The sequence below is a fragment of the Lycorma delicatula genome, chromosome 4 (assembly GCF_047948215.1).
Source record: "Lycorma delicatula isolate Av1 chromosome 4, ASM4794821v1, whole genome shotgun sequence".
In the NCBI taxonomy this organism is placed as follows: domain Eukaryota; kingdom Metazoa; phylum Arthropoda; class Insecta; order Hemiptera; family Fulgoridae; genus Lycorma; species Lycorma delicatula.
Genome location: NC_134458.1, coordinates 19,482,445 through 19,504,007, shown reverse-complemented (window position 1 = coordinate 19,504,007; position 21,563 = coordinate 19,482,445). Strand labels below are relative to the sequence as shown.

At 33.1% G+C, this 21,563-nt stretch overlaps 1 protein-coding gene across 1 annotated transcript in view; it reads right to left on the bottom strand.

Annotated features, from left to right (window-relative positions):
- Positions 1 to 19,973, bottom strand: part of LOC142323162 (synaptophysin-like) — a 32,331-nt gene extending 12,358 nt beyond the window's left edge. The window contains exons 1-3 of the mRNA XM_075362443.1: positions 19,684 to 19,973; positions 12,448 to 12,531; positions 10,380 to 10,483 (exon numbers count right to left, since the gene is read on the bottom strand). Coding sequence (XP_075218558.1) covers positions 10,380 to 10,483; positions 12,448 to 12,531; positions 19,684 to 19,698 — 203 coding nt within the window. The 5' untranslated portion in view covers positions 19,699 to 19,973. The remainder of the gene's footprint in view (positions 1 to 10,379; positions 10,484 to 12,447; positions 12,532 to 19,683) is intronic.
- Between the last annotated feature and the right edge of the window lie 1,590 nt (positions 19,974 to 21,563).

Here is a 21,563-nt window from a genome sequence, read left to right as displayed (position 1 = left end):
TATATTTTAATTTACTGGTACTGCAGACGCTTATTATATTAAAAAATCCAGATATCTCTTGAAGTACATGGGATTTGAACCGGAATATCGATGTAATTATATTTTATAATGATTTTCATTAACATTTACTATTTAATTTACAATCTTAATTATTTTTTATGTTCTCTGTTAAGAGATGTCTAAAAGATTAACAGTAAACTTTAGTTAATAAAAAAATAGAAATACAAGTACTCTGCAATAATCGGCTAACAATGTAAAAATCACAGTTATAAATCACTGTTTCAAACATATGTATGCATTATTTTGTTATTATAAAAAATATTTAGAACATATCAATTAGTAAATTGTACTTATTTATAAATATTTACTTATTTTAATCAAGGGAAACACAGTAAAACATGTTTTAAACAAATATATTCTTTATTATTTTAATCACAACGAATCTATTATGATACTAAAAACAAACGTTTTGCCATAAAAAAATTATAAGATAAATTCCAATACTGAATAATTTCAAAATAATAAGTACATAACCAGTTTTCCTGTTTATAGACAGCCAGTAAAATATTACAAAAAAATTAGACACACAGTCAGTACATCAAATATGAAGTTCATAAAATCCATTAAAATAAATATGGTTTAATATATTAAATTATATAACAAACATAAAATATTTCAACAGTATTACTTACAAATTCATCCACCACTGTGCAAGCAAACAAAAGCAAACGACATGTAATTAAAATTACAGACATATATATAAATAGTAAGTAAAATTTATACAGCTATTTTATAGCAAGTAGCAGTTTTTAAAACCATACAAAACATTTGTCATACATGCAAGACTATAGATTCCAAATTTTCTTTAAATAAGTCTGTTATAAGCTACCTTGATCACCAATTTTTGCTTATACAGTCCGGTACATGAAAACTGACTGAAACGGAGACAAGGTCACTAAAAACATGAAAATTATTTTGTAAGTTACATTATGCATTATGAAAAATTGTATAATGGGAATACTTCCTTCTCTTCAAGGAATAACACTAGTCACAATACAGAAAGTTAATATCTGAAGAAATTAGATTACTTCAATGATATAAATACAATGAACAGAAAAATTAATATATATAACTTAATCTTCTAGACTGAAGCAATTCTACCTTCTCAACTCTGCAACAATATTTACCTTTTCATTCCAAAATATATAAGAAGCTTTATTCTAAAACATTCCAAACTAATTATATACTGGGAAGTCTGATTTCTAATAGAACCAATTCAGTTAGGTCATATCTATTATGAATTCACAATTTCTAAAATGTTACATTCAACTTAGTGAAAAAAATAAAAATAAATTATAGTACTCATTTTTCATGGGTCTGAAATGGGTTGCTTTAAATGAAATTCAAACAGTGCAAAATAGTAAATATGATTAAATTAAGTTCTTTGGTATTAATTTATATCAACATAACAAATTTATGAAATTTAAATAGAAAAAATGAACACTAAGCAAATATCAAATTAAACAATGAGAAATGGTCAAGAACTATTAACAAAAACTTAAATACTAAAATTAGGTGCAAATTTTGATTGTTAAACAATCATCATCATTTGATATAAATAAATTAATAAAATAAATATAAAAAGAAAACAAACTTACAAATTGTTTACATAGATATAAAAAAATACAAACAAAAACCAACTAAAATTATTTTAAAAGATTTTACTGTTTACTGAAAAATACAAGAAAACATTTATTTCTGCAAACTTAAAAATAAAACTTAAACCAAATTTAAAAATTCAATGCATATGAATTGAAAATGTTACATTTATAAAATTGATTCAGTTTGGAGTTTCAAAATTTTATAGTTCTATAATTTTTGGTTCTTATTAATTTACTTTTTTAAGCTTAGTTTTTAATATGCATATTTTACAAATTTGTTTATTTCTACTTGCTACTGACATTGACTATTTAATAATTAAAATATGTACCTAATTATACTGGATATACAAAATAAAATATATGGAGTTTTAATTTGTTATATCTTTTGGATATAACAAATAGCTTTTAGGTTAGTTCTAGGAGCTAGTTAGGACACTGGTCACTAAACTGTTTTGAGGCTCAGTAGCTGTTTATGGCACAGATATTCAGTCTTATGCTTTAGGGCAACCGAATGGGATGGTGGTGGGAGAAATGCCAAGCAAACCAATATCTTTTAGATAAGGTATACAGTGTACATACACTGGCTAGAATCAATGAGCAAAAATGACAGTTTTAGTGGTGGGCATGGCCGTAAACAATAGATTCCCTATCTTTTAGCTTGACAACACCACTAGAAAAGATGGGTACTCCTGAACAGAAACCCTTTTGGTTTTGGAGTATGCTAAATGTAAATCTATACTTAAAGTTTAAAATGTGTTCTGTATGAAGTTTAATTGTGATCCTTCAAGCAACAATATTATCCGTCGATGGCATAATCAGTTTGAAATGATCAGATGTCTGTGTAAAGGGAAGTGTACAGGACAATCGAGAATATATGAAGAAAATTTTGAATGTGTCAAGGAGTCTATCCTACATAGTCCTAATAAATCTGTTAGGAAGGCCAGCTGCAAACTAGCAGTGCCGGTGTGGAATGCTTTAAGGAAATGCCTACATATGCATCCATACTGTTTGAAGCCTACCAACTATGCTGTTCATAGTCACTATCACCTGTTGTAAGATATATTAAAATATGTCCAACTTGACAATCAAAATGTTCCAGCATGAAGACGACAACTTACTTGATCATTTTGTGTTTAGTGACAAGACAAGATTTAATCTTGGTGGAAAAATTAATATACATAATATCTGCATCTGGGGATCAGAAAATCCTCATGAAGTCTTACAATGTGAAAAGGAGCCTCCCCAAAATTAAATGTTTTCTGGGCAATATCCTGACAGAAAATTTACAAGCTGTTCTTTTTTGCTGATGCAAGCATAACAGGAATTGATTATTTGGAAATGCTGCATAAATGGCTCTTTCCTCAACTACAAGATGGACCAGAAAATTTTATTTGCCAAAGATGGTGCATCTCCTCACTGACATAATTCTATATGGAATCAATTGAGTGACATTTTCCACAACTACTGAGTCTGTCATCATGGACTCGATGGTTCCAAGGTCACCCGATCTAACCCCATGTTTTTTTTTTCCTTTGGAGTTTTATAAAGGATCTTTGTATGCGCCTACGTTACCTATTGTTCTACCTGATTTTAAGTAACAGGATTGAAGTAGCTGTTGCTTCCAGTACTTCTAGATATGCCATTTTAAATATGAGACAAACTCTCCAACCATTTGGATATGTGCTGCATGACAAAAGGAGCTCACATTAAACACCTGCAGAGAAAACTATAAGTTACCCATTCAGTCTACTTGTGATTAGCCAAAACCTGCTGTTTCACACCCGAACTATAATTTTTGTAGCAATTGTCGAGTTTATAAATTGCTAATAGTACATGTAAAATATTTCTTATTGTGATTTATGAATATTCAAAGTATGAAGTAATAGTTTCATCATTCATGCATCCTCGATAAATAAAATCAATATTTGATAATTTTGAAATATTTATAAATATGCAGTAACACGATTTATATAAACTGAGATAGATAAAATCTTTATTTCTATAGAATAATGCAAATAAGTGTTTTTATAAACATTTTTAAACCAGTGCCTTGTTATAAAGTACATATTTATTCTTCTGTTATCGCAGTAAATAGAGAGCTCGCTGTACTTGCTTATTCGAAAACATGCCGCGTACAATTGCCCATGAGAAAAGCAAGCAGTTCGTAAATCTACAACAGCTGTACATAAATTTTGACCTTGTGAATTATTGAAGGTAATTGCAAAACATACATTAACTGGAAACTGCAGTCTTCTAAATTGAAACACAAAGTTATACACTTCATGTGTTTGTAAACCTTTTCAATCAACTCCATTTTGTTTTCTCCCCCTGCCTCTCTGGACCAGACATACAATGAAGTAAAGCTCAGCCCAGGGGAATGTCCTTCAATTTCAAATGAGCCTCCAGTTAGGCTTGCCAGCTGGATCTTTTGTGATCAACGCCTGCCTCAAATCGTCAGGGAGGGGTTAACCAGGCACAATCATGTCATTCCCAGGCCCCACACAGCAGCCGGGACCTGTCTTTCAATTTCCCAGCCTTCAGACCCCAGGAGTCCCCGGCTGACCATCGAAGCTGACACACATTAGCATGCCAGTCCTCCCAGCTGGGGCTGTCTGCCCTTCTATGTCCTTCATCATCTTTTTCCCTAAAAATCATCCTCACCAAGCCTTCGATGGCTCTCCAGTTTGCCACTGAAGCCAGCATATAATCTACTAGTTTATCTGGTCTTAGGTCAGCAACTCCTGTCCTGACCTGAGAGTTTTGCCATTTCTGCCAGTGGAACATGGTGTGCTCCATTGAGTCTTGCTCGTGACAGTACATACACGTTGGCATTCCCTTCTGGCTATTCTATACGGGTACCCCTCGAAACTGCCATGTCCAGACATGATCTGCATCAGATGGTAATTAATTCATCGTGTTCCCTAGCAAACCATTTCCCCAGGTCAGAGTCTTCCAGTCCAGCTTGCTTTAACAGTAGCTCTCAATCCATCATTGAATAACAGACAATCTGACTTCCACCTTACTCACTCCTGCAAACTGCTCCATTCTGTCCGAGATGAGAAAGTCCACCGGGGGAACACCAGAAAGAACACACGCAAGCATCGTATGAAAGTGTCCTATAACCTGTAACAACTCCCAGCAATGCTCTTGGTGGACTCTCCAAACCCGGTCAAAATTTCACTGGATGTTAATTGTCCTGCCCCAGGCCGGCGCCGCATACAGAAAAACTGAGGCTATGGCAGACATGATTACTCCTTGTTTGGCTAAGCCAGGAGCAACCTGCGAAGACATAAGCCTATTTAAGATGTACACTGACCTTTCCAACTTATTACAGACTTCTGTGACATGTTCACCAAATTTGCAGGCTATTATTACACCAAGGTATTTGACCTTATCCTTCCGATGCAACAGCTGGTCACCAACTCTCAGTTCTATTGGTCCCACCTTGTGTCTCCCAGTTAGGATTTTGGTTTGCTTGGCATTTCTCCTACCACCACACCACTCAGTCACCCTAAAGTATAAGACCGAATATCTGTGCCACAAACAGCAACTGAGCCTCTAACAGTTTAGCGACCAGTATCCTAACATAGCTCCTAGAGCTTACCTAACAGCGTGAGTGGACTAAGCGTGGTGCCATACACCATCGGCTTACGTGTTCCAACCACTCACTTGTCATATATTGGCTGAAATGGGTAGGCTCACCCTGGCAACTACTAAAAATATATATGACATCCGTAATAAAATTTATTTCATCTAGGCAGCAATTCGCTGCCACGCCTAGGTCGCTGAATGCCAGCAAGTACCTGTCCACCATTTTATAGCGCTTGGAGCCATAATAATTGGCTAGTGGTCAGCCATACTCAGGGTTAGCTTCCCATGGCAATGCAGGAAGAGTCTTTCCCTTAAGCAAACTACGGATGCTGGTTGAACAAAGCAACCGCATCTAGGAACTCCCAACGGTCTGACAATGCAGCTCTTGCCACATTGACTTGCCGCTTGTGAGTGGCCAATATTCCCCCCTTAACATCTAAGTTCCAGAGTGGCCTGGTCTCTGCCCCCCCCCCCCCCCTACAGAGGAGCAGGACAGTCAAACATCAGGTGTTCACTTAAGTGGACCTGCCCACAGAAGCACAGCTCATCAGCTGCCAGGTGGAATGAAAACAGATATTGGTTCAAATTAGTGTGGCTGGTGAGCACCCGGGCACCCGTTGCCCTTAAAAATGAGATCGAGGCATACCATCCCCCCCAAATCTTGTATAAACTTACACAAGGATCTTCCCTTATCGTGGTGTCCCATTCCAGCTGCCATGCTTCCATCGCGAGGCTCTGCAGTCTCTTCTGCATGTGGGAGATGGGCAACTGAACGAAATTAGATCCAGGAATCTGGAAACAGAGTATCCAGGAACACCTGGTAGGTCGCCACATATGTTAAAGTGTGGTCATGACCACCAAACCAGGATTAAACACTGGACAGCATATGCAATGGCTTTGGCCAGTAACATGATTTTGCAAACTGCCAGGGGTTGTACTGTAACTTGTGCATGAAGTCTTGCCATAACTTGAATCTGGCTTCCTTGATGGGATGAACATACTCATTACAGGTGTGGCAGTAGATTGACATACCCACAGCGTGCACGTCATCAACAATAATCCCCGTTAGGGGGCCATGCTGGTATCTTCTCCTAACGCACCTAACTCTTGCACACAGCATGCTAAGGTTAGAGGACCACTACTTTTTCCTGGGTTTCCGCATGTGTTTAACAGACGGCTCCCTGGAAGCAATGGTCATGACGGCTCAAGGCACTCTCTGATTGCGGACTGGCCACTACCTAGGAGTCAGGCCACTGTAGGACCCTATCGCAGCCAGTTTTGATGGTCCAGCCCAATTGTTCAGCCATCAATTCCACCTCCTCCCTGTCGCACTAGTGCCACAGCCTGTCCTGATCCAGGCTCCTTAGGTTATAGTGATCCAAATCTGGAGCTCTTAGACCACCTCCATAAATGATCTAATAGGTTATATGCCTAAAATCACTCACACTAGTCTCGGGGCAGGACTGTCCAACTACTTGTACTTCATAGCAAGTCACCAGTCACTTTTGTGACTGGTGACACAAAAGTTACATCGATGTAACTTTCCCCCAGTTCAGAAGAGAAAGTTGGTGGTTGATCTGTGTCGTTAATCAAGTAGAGGTTCCTGGTTTCAATGTACTGTTCGAGACCAGCTCCTCTGGGGTCAATAAGTGGTGAACCCCAGGTAAGAGACTTGGCATTAGTGTCCACAGCAACCAGTGCTCTGATACCCAGGAGACTGTCCAGAATCCTGCCCAATTTCGTCAGCAAGTCATCAATACTCCACCCAAGCTGGAAGTATCCCAACACCAGTACGACATCAAACGTACCTCTGTGATTCGCACAAGACCAACTGGGCATCCAGAAGACACCCAACGAATCTGAGCCAACCACAATCATGAAGAGAGGCCACCCCCATGAGAATGAATAACATCCACCCTGTGGAACCCGACCACCTTATCCCTGACTGCGTATGGCTCCTGGACCAAGGGGACCTCGAGGTTGTACTCCTTGACATTTTTGTATTTGCACTCCAAGCCTCCAGTGCGATGATTCAACAGCTTGCAATCCAGGAATTTTATATTCTCCTTACAAGCTACTATTTTGTGGCCACTTCCTCCAGAGTTAAAACAAAGGTCCACCCTGTTTGGACCCTGACACTCTGATCTTTGGTGTAATGGATGCCAACAGCAGTAGCATCTATCTGCCTTCTCACAAATATGGGCCCTGCAGTGCACTCATCCTATTCAGATCCTCTCCTCGATTAGCTTGTGTGCTGCTCGAAGCGACGTGATTACTGCGACACTCTTGGTCTCCCCATATGCCGACCTTATTGAGATCTTGAATTCTTCATCATTACCTAAGGCCTATCGTGTCTTTTATCACTTGTTGTGTGGCGTCTGATTCCACGTCTTTAATATGTACCACACTACATCTCCCACTTCGTGTTTTGAAATCAATCTGTAGTTCAGCAGAATTGTTATGTAACGCTGCTGTAACATTCTCCACATTCTGTGCACCCTGAACCCGAATGTGCATTTCATCATTACTGCCCTTCTTAAGTGATATAACTTCTCCCGCCTTCTCTCGGGAAATTGTGGACTTCATGGTCTTGATTAAGTTGTCATGAGTCCTCCCTGTCGCTTTCACAACTACAATCCTACTCTCAGTCACAGGGGGAATGGCCCTCTTTACACTTGCCAATCCTGACCCCTGTTTGTCAGTGCACCATTTTATTGTGGCCCAACCACCTTTACCAGTTCCTCTTGTCCTCTGTGCAATTATATTAACATCTTTCTAATGTAGGAACCGACTCCACCACCAGGCAAAACAAAAACCAAAGACTTGGAGCTATGCATGACTCTCCTAACTGAATTCAGGAGTAACAAAAGAGAACTTTATTCCCCCTCCACTGAATTATAATATACTCTATACCTGCACTTCTGTATATCCACTTTGTCCGTTCCCAGTATAGCTGACACATCATGTTCAATGTCACCTGGCTTGATTGACAGGTCCACACCCTGAGCTCGGGCCAGGTGTATAAAGGAACATCTATCACTAGTTTCTGCTGCCAAGTCATTTATCTGCTTAACCCGACTGATAATCTCAGCCGACCATCTCTGAGGGATGAGGTTCACAAGCGCATTGTCAGTTACTTCCTCCTGAAGACTGTCATGTGGACATTGACCATTTTTGGCTCCTCTGTTTCTGTAGCCTGCATTATTGTTGTTACCGGTACTGATGTTTCCGATAGGGCCTTAAGCCCATTAAATATTCTTGATAAGGCCTTTTTGTGCTGTCCTATAAACCTGGACAAGCCAGACACAAGATTCTGTTTTAACTCCAGCATTGCCAGCCCATGCTAGTGGGTAATGCCCCACAAACTGTCTGGGGGCTGGCTGGGTCCTCCTCCTCTGAGGATACCGACCTAACTCGTTTTTTGCCCATGAGACTGTGCACTTCCAGACATAGAGGTACCTTCTCAAACTGATTGCTCCAATGGGAGTGAGCGTCTTCTCTGCATTATGTGATTTTCTGCTTACGAGCCAAATCCCACATTTAAGGATCCCACTTGATGGGTTGGGGGGGGGGGGGGGGGGGTTTGGGGGAAAGAGGTAAAATGTATTCCCCAAAAAATTGAATAATATTTTCAGGGGACAAGGGATAAGGAGGATGTCCACCCCAAAAATCAAATAAAAATGTTGGGGGTCAAAGGATAGGGATGGGCAAGATTCGCCCAGAACTGGAAGGATTTTGAAATCGGGAGAAGGGTTCAGAAGATATGGATGTTTAAAGATTCCTTCTTGTAGCTGTAGCAGTTAGCATAATTTACAGTACTCACTGAGAACAAGGAAAATTCTATAAGTCCTTGTTTACCAGCACTGTTGCGAAGTAATCTACATGAATTCGCCGGTCCAAAGACAAGGAAAAATTTTCTTCAAATCTGTAGGTTATGTCTCTACTCAATGCTTCTTTATGGGAATAAAACTGTTCTATGAAAAAACGTAAAAAACGGTATTAATCCACGACTAAAACTCATAAAATTTTAGACAAGTCCAGAACTCACTAACAAAAATCACCTATACCCATCAATCAATAACCGTAAATAAAAAACATTTTAATCACAGAGCGAAAATACACATGTCCACTCGATGCAGAATCTTCAACTCGACCTTCCATCAATTCCATTACTGAAGAAACTGCACAACATGAAGATGGTGACAGAGGGGTAAAGCAAGTAATGTGGTGCACTGTCAAATTAATTCATGTGCGTGTCAAGAAGGTTGTTTGATATTGATATGAAAAAAAAACCAGAGTTATTACAAATTCTATTCATTTACCTTCTTGACATGCTCGTGAATTAGTTCGACAGTGCACTACATTACTTGAATAGAATTTGTAATAACTCTGGTTCTTTTTACCACATCAATATCAAACAAAGAGGAAAACCTTTTGCTTGGCGCCTGCTATGAGTGTGAAAAGTTTCATTAAAATCAGTTTGATAGATTCTGAGATTAGTACAGACAAACTACCCCAAGAGATTCATTTATTATAATAATTATATATAGATTCATTATTCGAAGTCAAATTTAACAGATATTAAATAGCTTTAAAAACCGGATATTTTTTTTACTCCCTGTACAGTTTTAAAACAGGTCTTGAGCATTCCTCTTTGCTATTTTATTACAAAATTTATTTACTTACTTTTATTACTAACTTACTTATTTATCATCAAAAGAAAAAACTTGTCTTTGAAATTATATATTATGAAGTGCAGTTCATAAACAAGAAAAGATGATTGAAAAAACTGAATTTTATACCTTACTGAAGATTGTTTTTTCTGTATTACTCTTATGAAAGGTACAGTTTTCTTATTTGAAGAAAACTGGTACAAACTGCAGAGCTTATGCAAAAAACATATGCTGCTTTTTCCCCATTTACCTAAAAGTGTAATTTTAATTTTCCATAACTTTTTAAAAGATAATAATAAAAAAAATCTTTTAAAAATATTTAATTAATATTTTAAGTACTTGAATAAATTGAATTGAATATTAAAATTACATGATAATGCTATGATGAATATATTTCTTTTCTACACTTTTAAATTCATAGAATTCTATTTGATATCAGATGCTTTTTACTTACTCGAATGGATAACTGTATGTGAGCCAAACAGTTTGAGCACATAATTTCACTGTTTCTATGCCTTCATATCCATATATAGCTAGTCCTGCTAAAGTACCAATAACCTGGAATAAAAATACTATAAAAGTAAACATCAAAATAATTATTAATTAATTCTTTGCGAATCAAACACAGTCCATGATTGTAAGTATAATTCACAGGAAATTTGCAACTACATCCTTTCCTATCATCTCTTGCTTTATTTAATCTAAAATTACCGTAAAACACTTTTTAACAATCCCAAATGTTAATGCTTCATTTTTATGTAAAATTATTTTTTCAAAGATGCAAGATGAAAAATTTAATTTAAAAATTTACGGATTAAAACCTAAATTTAAGACAAATGTGCAGATAGACCAATCGCTTCCACACGTTTGTTGCAAGTATCAACAGACTTCTCTTTATTGATCCTTTTATATTTCTTGTACTTTTTCTCAGACAATTGTGAAAAATATGTTCTACAATATAAAATCCAGAATTGTCTTCATATATATTACATCAGAAAGAAAAAATCTATTATGAAGATACTGCAAAATAGTGATTACATTCAATAATGTGAGAAACATGCCTTAGATTCAATGTTTTTTTTAAGGTAAATAAATTTTTTCATTAGTTGAGTTAGAGATTTTTTTTATTTCCTTTGTTAATTTACCTTTTTCTTGAATTACAAAAAAAAAAATATTTATTAACTAACTACATAATTCTAAATTAAATAAAAATGCTTTATTATTTATAGTAATTTATAAGTGACTTATGGATAATAATTAAAGTAGATAAGAAAGTTTAATCATTTTATAGCCATAATAAAAATAATTTAATTTCCTAATTACCAATAAATTCAATAGTACAACAATGTTAAAGCAATCTTTCTGTATATTAATTCACATCATCACAAATTAACATGCACTGTCAGCAATCTATTTTTAAAATAATATTTTACTTTATCTTAGCATTTTATTTAATTCTTCTTTAATATTCTAATAAGCGATGAATAAATAAAAACTAAAATGCAATCCTGAATGTTGTGAATTCTAATGAAAATAAACAGTTACTAAGAAAAATTAAAACAGTTTACATTTGATTTCACATTTCAGAACTAATTAAAAAAAAAGAATTTTAATGCTTTTGTAGCACATTTTTTGTTTTAGTTTCAAATAGTATAAAAATGATTATTGAGTGATCTATAAAATGAGTTGTAGATATAAAAAAGTGAGTTGATATCAACATCTTGCAAAATTATTTTTACAAACATCTGGAGCTATAAAAATTAAAACCTGGCTTTAAAACTTTGCAGGCAAAAGTTTTATAATTGCATGTAACTTTTCACAAATTTTCACATGGATGGTGGCCAAATACAGATTGTGGGAACAAAGTAATGTTGAAGCAGAGTACTAGTATGTATATTCAGCAGTACAAGTTGATACTAGATTAATTGCAATTAAGTAAGTATTTTCCAAACTAAATGGTGAACAACACGTCAAATGATAGCTATATATAAAAAGCATCCTTGCTTCTTGATATTAATCCAGTATAATAGTCGACTAAATGATATAACTAACCAATAACAAAGGTTTCTCAGAATTTTCTTATGATAAAAGACATATTAAAATAAAGTGTCAAAAATTGACTATTCATCTCAATGCAGTATATTCTTCTGCTTCTATTAAACTTTTTATCGTAAATGTAATGTTAAACCATCTCTTAGGAAAGCTTTTTTTTGCTTTTATTATTTGCTTAAATAATTTTATGATAAAAATTTAAAGCAAACAGAGCTTTAAACATTAAAGTTTCAAACAAAAGTTCAGTTGCATATTACAGAAAAGTTGTTTTCTTTTTTTTGATTGTGATTGTTTTTTTTACTAACGACTTTAGGAAACAAAAATTAAAACAAATAAAACTTGAAACAACTTTCACAAAAAAAAAAAACAAATTTTAGAAATGTAAAAAAACAGACAAAACTGATAACCACAAGGATGTTGAATAATTAAGCTACAATAATTACAGGAAAGCAATCTACAAATATACTTACTAACTGGAGAACTCTTGATACTCCACGGGGTTCTTTGAATACACTTAGATCCAGATTTCCCTTTGTCTCAATACTTTTAATAATCTATCACATAAAAATGATAAAATATATTTATGATAATCATAAATTAAAAAAAAGTTATTTTTATTCCTTTTACACATCTGCCTACAAAACAAGGCTTAATCAAGATTACAACTTAACAATTTAGAAAATGGTATTTCTACAAAGGTTTTAGAGTCAGTAATGGGCAAATTAACTGATACCAAAAAAATAAAGAAATTAAGTACAAGTATATGTAAGAAATAGTGAAACATAAGCGTTCAATAACTGAAATTCTCAGTCTACCAAAACTAATTTTTATGCAATGGTAAATAATTTTTATCTTATATTGCTGTATTTCTAAAAGTGTACACAACTGGAAGTGAATTTCAAAAATTACAGATGAGTTAGAAATTTGAATAATCTGTCAACAGAAAAGTGTTTATTAAAATAATACTTAATATTTTAATTTTGAATAAAAAAAAAGCATAAAATATTTTACAACAAAAGCTTCTTCCATTCGCTGTAAGTAAAAACTGTATAGGCCTTAATACGTTTCTTCAAGTAGGATGCTAATCTTTTAATACAGAGTGTTCAACTTAAAAGAGGCCACATCACTCAGAAGTTTATAATAAATGCATATTTTTGTTAAAATGCATGTATTGGTGTGAGGTAGGTAAAAAAAAATGCGGATGATGTTGGTATGACTGGAGCTGGAGTGGGGATGACTGTATATTGCCTGGACATTTGAGTATTGTCAGTCTGTGTTGAACATTGGCTTTTGAACAAGGTTGTGTAACTGTATGTTGTTTGTTAAAATGCAGTTAACTGTTGAAGAACATGTATTTGTGATGGAAACTTATTTAGAGATGAAATTTCATGTTGTGTGTCCGTGAAAGTTCAAGGAGAAATTTGAAAAGGAAGCATCAAAAGTATTATTCAGAAGTTACTTAAAAAATTTTGTGAAACAGGTTCGGTGTTAAAGTGGCAGTTACAAGATCTCCTCATAAATCTTTGCAGATATAACTTGAAAAAGAACATTTCACTAGGTTCAACCCACACTGCAGTGAGGAAAATGGTGAAATGTTATACATATCAAATGCATATTTTCCATAAGCTAACTAATGCTGATTATGTTAAAAGGATTCACTACTGTCAATGGACCAAGAACTTCATTAGAAGCAACACTGGTATTTTATATCACGTATTTTTAACAGATGAAGTGTGGTTTCATCTTGGTGGGTATTTGATTTGAGTACAAAAGTAGGTGTTGCAAAAATTCTTTATAGTAGCAATCTACACACCCTGCAGGAATTGAAAACAATCATTACCAATGCCATACAGGAAATAAACAGGGTACAAGAGTAGCCAGGAACATGGTCAAATTTGTTGACAAGTGCATATAAGTGAATGGACATCATTTTCAACACCTTATGTACATTAATATGAAATTGTTTGTTAATAAGCTATTATTTACAGACTAAACTAAGTGATGAGGCCTCTTTTAAATTTAACACACGTAGTTCTTGAATGGATGTGGAATATTTTCTCTTTGATGTTCTGCTTTAGTTCAAATGTTACTACTAGAATTTATGAATTAATTAGAAGTTACTTTAAAGCTTAGTTTTAAGAACATGAAGCTTTTTAAATTTGGAGCTCTGCCTTGATTCAAATGCAAAGAATTGTTTACTGATCTACCAATACAATCTGTAAATACTGTATATTATAATTTTTTTATAGCTCTAAAATGAAGCATTTTTATCTTAAAAATATAAGTGAAAATATCTAAATTCTACCTAAAAATATTAATTTTACATGAACAGATAAAAACAAAATCTGTTCCTACAGATTGTTCAAAATTAAGTTAAAATATTTTTCTCATTTCTATAATTATAGAGAAAAACTAACAGTAAAGAATTAACTTGAAATTCTTTAGTGTTACTGTTTCAAATACTAATATTTTTATATTTCAATTTCTTACATAATTACCCATACAACATTATAATTCAATTGTGTTTTTTATAAACAAACATTTATATCTATGTGTTAAGATTCATTCATTTTCTTTATCCTCTTACCTAATGTAAACAAATACTGTGATCTTATTTTTTCTTATCTGTTAATGAAACAGCTGATCTTAATTATTGTAGAATAATTAATTGTATAAATTTTCCTTTCCTTTAAAATGTGAACTAAACAACATTAGTAATTTTATATCTGTCCTAGCTAGACAGTATGAAACTATTATGATTTAATGTAATTTTTAATTAATTCAATGTAAATTTAAAAATAAATAAAGGAAGTGCTTAATAATATTTGGTTATCCGGCAATTACTTAATGTATAAAGTTTACACAACCAATGTATTACACCGCGGCTGAAATTGTTGTACATTATTTTTGGTCTTACAGGCTGGATAATTAAAAAAATGAATATGGAAAAGACCAGATAATATAAAAATTATCATAAATATCAGCTATATGTGAAGTTCTAATACATGTCAGTTATATAAATATACATTGCAACTTGGCAAATTCAGTTACACACAAGCTTCATTGGTGATCTTCATTAATGGTTAATTCATGGATGAAATTAGATATCGATCATGGAGTTTTCTTATGCTACAATGAAACTGGGTTCGTAATTTATGCTAACACGTTATCTATTTAAAATTATTTGTTTAATTTAATTTACTTTGTTTCTGACCATATTAACAAGTATAATTATTATGGATAAGGAACAATCATTAAACCATAGAAAATCAATTAAGACTGCCATTAAAAGAAATGTAACATTCACAGACAAATTTGATACGTCAGAAGGTGAAAGCTACGCTTTGCAAGTCAAATTATGAAAGTTTCTTGATTTGCACAGCAAATATGATTCCATTCAAACACAATAAGAAATAAGACTTTGATGATATTCAACAATTCTAATCTTAAAAGGGAATATTCCGCCTTTATGAAAAAAAACTTAAATTTAGGTCATATGTCATCACTTAATTCTGACAACTTATTAATTAATGAATCAGATATATATTACTTCACCACCCAATATTCAAGCCCTCAAGACTAACTACCAAAATGCAAGTTGTCTTTGACGACTCACCTAAGACCTCTAATGGTTTATCTCTTAATGATACACTATTAGTTGGACCTGTTGTCCAACAGGATTTATTCTCAATAATACTTAGATTTAGAATTCATAACTATGTCATTACATCAGATATAGCAAAAGTGTATCAGCAAATACTAGTTAAACCTAATGAATCTAATTTACAATGCATACTCTGACCATCTAGATGAAGCTATCCAATTAAAAACTGATGTTTCTAATTTACTCCAACATTATGGTTTTTCATTTCATCGATGGTTCTCTAATAATCATAATATTACTATTCCTGAGCATAATTGTTCTATTCCTTTAGCCCAGGAACATGAGCTACGTACCTTAGGCATTTTATGGAACAATTCTATAGATACATTATCATTCCAAATTACTCAATTGTTTTGATATTAAAATGTATACTAAAAGAATTCTTCTTTCTAATATCACAGGAGTATTTGACCCATTATGTCTTATTGGTCCTATTGTTTTCTATCATAAACGCTTTATGCAATTTTTATAGCAACTTAAAATCAATTGGGATGATTACTCAAAACGATGTTATCTCAATGGTATAAGTTATAAAATCAGTTGCACTTAATCAAATTAATTAAGAAAAGTCAACCAATTAAATTCAATAATGATGCTGAGGTTAACTCAATCCAAACACATGGATTTTCAGATGCTTCCATAAAGGGTTACGGCTGTTGTATCTACATTCGAACTTTATTTTCTAATCAAACAATTTCATGTAACTTACTTTGTTCCAAATCAAGACTTGCTTCTTTAAAGCAAATTAATACTACTAAGGTTTGAATTATCTGGTTGTTTACTACCACACGTTTATTAATTAGTGTAGGTAATCAATGCTCTGAATATACATATGGACGAAATACATTTGTATTCAGATTCAACAACAGCATTGTCCTGGATTCATGAACATCCATCTGATTGGAAGGTATTTATTAGTAACGGAATTACTGAAATTCAAAGATATACCTCAAATGCTAAATGGCACTATGTTAAGTCTTTGGAAAATCCAGCTAACATATTGTATAGGAGTTATAATCCAGTTAAATTAACTGATATGTCACTTTGGTAGCATGGTCCTCCTTGACTCTTATAACTTTCATCTCATTAGCCAAATACTCATATTAACTTCAATAACTACAGAAAGGATCCAGAATATCTTATAGAAAAACGTAAAGGCATATCAACAGCTTTATACATACTATTTTAGGTGACTATACACAACAATTTTCATCTTTACATACGCTAATTCACATACTTAGCTTTTGTTTCAGACTTATTTACAATCTTAAATTAAATTGGTCTGAACAAACCATTGGCTACTTAACTAGGAGAATGAAATCAGACCCTTACCTTTTTCATAAAACGGTATCAACATGTACATTTTAGTGATGAAATAAATAAACTTAAGAAAATCAAATTATTTCTAACCAAAGTAAAATAATTTCACTTGACCCATTTCTGGATGACTTAGGCCTATTAACACTCATGTGGGAGGTAGATTACAACACTCTTTATAATGTTATCAAGCTAAAAATCCTATTATCCTACACTCAAAGGCAAATACAACTAAATTAATTATTATTGCTAAGCATTTGCGTCTTTTGCATTCTGGTGCACAATTGATACATCATTCATTATGCCAAAAATACTGAATCTTAAATGTTAAAACAAGCATTTCATAAATCATTAATAAATGTTTGAATTGTTTTCGTTTTAACGCAAAAACTCAAACTAGGTCAGTTACCACCTTTCAGAACAGTACCTTCCCATCCATTCTGTCTGTGCAATAGCCTATTCTGTGCAATAGTCTCTTTACAATTCTTCATGGCGGGCAGCGGTCCAAAGCCGTAAGTAAATTTTATATCGCACTTTTTATATGCCTCAGTACTAATGCAATTCATTTAGAATTAGTCTTGGATTTGACTACACAGTCATTCAATGCAACACTCAAGAGATATATTTCACAATGAGGTATTCCTCCCTAAATTTTTTCTGATAATGGTTCCAACTTCCGTTCTGCCAGGAATATTTTGTGACTTATTTAAATTCAGAAAATCTAAACTCAAACATTCAAGTCTTTATATCCAAACAAAATATATCATGGTCATTTATTCCACTTTCTTCCCTCCATTTTAGTGGCTTATGGGAGAGCACAATTAAAAGCGTAAAATATCATCTACGATGTGTAGTAAGGCAAACAATCTTGAACTTTGAAGAACGGTATACAGTTTTAACACAGGTTGAAGCCTGTCTTAATTCTCATCCCATTTTTACTGTTTCTATGGATCATAGGGACCCAGAACCCCTATCACCTGGACATTTTCTTATCATGGCTTATAGTGGCTGTCCACTTATGTCTTTACCAGAACCCGATTACCGATAAATTGAAATCAACTGCCTTGGGCATTGACTTTTACTCCAGAAATTCGTCCAATACATTTGGAAACAATGGTCAAAGGACTATCTTCATTATTTCTGACAGAGAAATAAATGGCATTTTCCTTAACGCATGTAATCTAATCGTAATGTAATCAGTTAAAGGGTCAAAAAACAACCTCCATTAAAGCCCATCAGGGCTAGGAATGGGGGGGGGGCAACCGTAATCGTCACAGGATGGGTGTCTTCTACAGGGGGTTGGGATGTATAACTCTAACCAAAAACTCATAAAACTGATTGCTAATTGACTAGAATACTGACAACATGGCATGTACACTTTGACCTTTGCACAGGTCACCTGCTGTCCAAACCTGCTTTCTGACGTTCAGATTTCTGTTTTACTGATTCTAAAAATATCTACTTTGGTATATTAAACCATGAAAAAGATTTTAATTAATCAAGTAATTCCTCAGAATTACCAAAACTGCCTCAGTCATTTCACAAGAGAAATAAAATAATTTTTTTTTCTTATTAAGCATTTCAATTTTTTCATCTTGAACTGGTTTTCTTCTAAAAAACTTATTCCTTAAGCTCTTCTTTTTTTTTAAAATTACTTTCATTTTTATAAAGATTTAAATTAATAAAAAAAGTAGAAAGAAAAGAAAGCAAAGAACCAAAAAGTAGTTTTAAAATAATCAATTTATATAATGTAAAATCACAACTTACCTGAATGATTTACATATTCATATCATCTTACCTATACAGCAACTACCTGATGTACATTATGTAGATCATATCATAACAACTGTAAGTTGTAGATTATCTGCCGCCAAGGTTGCAGTTATGTTGTTAAATAAATACAAGGTTAAAATAAAAAACTAACAGTAAATCTATTTTCACTGAACAAAATTATAAAGGCTAAATTATTAAATAAATCACTTAAAATACTGAAACGTTTTTCCAAAGGATCTTTTGGAGCCAAGAAGCAGCAGCCTCTTTATCAGTGGAGTTCTGTTGTTATCAGTGCTGCCAGGTTTCCTAAAATATCAGAAAAACTCTAAACTATGTAATCAAATAATTTTATATTTGATCTACATTGTGTTTATTCACATATGTTTTGTCTGCCAAACTTTGGAAATTTCATATTCTTTAGATATGTATGACTAGATTTTTAAAAGCTATGTATAATATATTCATGTTGTGTTTGATGTCTTTATATGTATGTCCTATTTCAATAAGGAAAAAGGTGTTGATAATCAGCTGTGAAGTTATTTGGAAGATAAATCCCAGTATTCTGAAATGGAGTATGAAGGTAACGCCTTTTAAAAACAAAAGACCACTTTCCGTAAAACGATGCTTTTTGGAAGGACTCATTAAAGCGATTTAATTAAAAATATAACCGGTATTTTCTCAGAAAAAGTCGGAAAATATACGATGTTTTCCTGATCAGTAACAGTAAAACAATAGTTGTAACAATATAGTGAAATAGCGAAACGCATATCGATAATACCAATAAGCATGCCACGTCTATTTAGTGATGACACCAACGATACTCTAGTAAGACTTAAATAAATGGACGAACAGTTGAACAATTAGTGCCAAACTTAAGTAATAAAACTGTAGGTCAATGAAATAACAGAATTTTAATAAATAACACTAACACCAAATTATGCTTTTGGATTACCTCATTTAGATCCATCAGTACTATCTTACAGAAATTTCTGAGGATAAAAGAATGACAAATCAATTTGTTTTTTATATTCAGAAAAACTAAAGTATAACCGACATCGAAAAAGTAATGAGCACAAAAAAATTATAACCTATAAAAACAGTAAAGAGGATTATAACGCAAGTTCAAACAACATGCACGACATCGGCAAAGAGAATCACGTCGTTTATCTACTAAGAAGTTACGCCTACTATACAGTATATTAGGTATTTACTACTCTTAACACCTTATGATCGTCAAAGTTAATTTGAATTTTTTACAATATTTTACTATAACTTGAATATCTGTTAATCTGAACAGGAAGTAGTTTAAATTTCAAAGTGACCAATGAAAACAATGTTTAATCAGCAAGCCTTGCAGTTTGACATGTTATAATTAGAAAAGAAGGTATATTAAATTTAATATTTTCTAAAATAAACGTTAAATTAGCTATTGTATTATTTTGTCAACCCATAGTCTTGGTATTTATAAACGGAATTCAACATTTCGGGATTTTTTTTTTATAAAATATGCAGCTGCGGTAAACGCTCATACTTGTGATGGGCAAAAGCTAATGATTTTAATAATTGAGATATTAGTAAGTGAATGATTCATTTGGAATATGAATATTACTAATTTTTTTTTTCACAAGTGCAAACACTGAATGATATTGCTAGTCTGACTGATCACGGAGTTCGTTAAAACTTCGTCGTAAGAGGCGTCGAATTTAACGAACTACGTTTACTGTTCTGTTCTTTTCTTTTTCCTGTTTAGCCTCCAGTAATTACCGTTCAGATAATACTTCAGAGGATGATATGTATGAGTGTAAATGAAGTGTAGTCTTGTACGGTCTCAGTTCGACCATTCCTGATATGTGTGGTTAATTGAAAAACCCAACCACTAAAGAACACCGTATCCACGATCTAGTATTCAGATCCGTGTAAAAATAACTGACTTTACTAGGAGTTGAACGCTGGAACTCTCGACTTCCAAATCAGCTGATTTGGGAAGACGCATTCACCACTAGACCAACCCAGTGGCTTGACGTTTACAGTTCTACACATTATTAACCTAACAGTGAAATGAAAATGGGAAAAAAAGAAAAAAAGCGTGAAATTGATATAAGCATTATATTTCAATTAAATTAGATATGTAATAAAGAATACTTTCAAAAAATACCTCAAATTTTGTTATACAACGTTTTTTTTCCATTTGATGAATCGCGGGACTCGAATGTGTCGTTTTATTCATTTTTTTAATGTACCTTTACGAATTAATGTACCTTTACGCGCCGCTATATAGCAGCACTAGGTACTATGGTACTAGGTAGAGTACAACAATTTGATAATGTACTTGAAATAATACAATTTAAAAGAAAATATACTACAGCTTGTTTTAATAGTAAATACTCTTGTTTAAATGAAAGTACTGAAGATGAAACATTTTTTTTTATTTCCCATCACTTATTTAAAAAAAAAAAATAGAAGTATTAGTTTTCAAGAGATTATACTAGTTTTATTAAAAAAAGGAATAAATAAAACAGAAATAAATTCGATTGGTAAAATCGAATTTAACGATAAAAATCGAGCTTTACACTTTCAAAGTAATAAGTGCAATATTACATCACGGAGCTACGATTCGTAAAGATAAATTATTTTTTTATTAAAAAAGGAAAAATATGGTATGAAGTGAATGATATGACTATCAACAAAAAAAAATTGACCGTGAAATTCATTTTGTTCTAGAAAGGCAATAAATTTTAATAATAAATCCATAAGATAACAATCAATAATTCATAAAAAATATAAAAGAATAATCCAACAAAACGCAGTAATATTAAAAAAAAAAAAAAATTA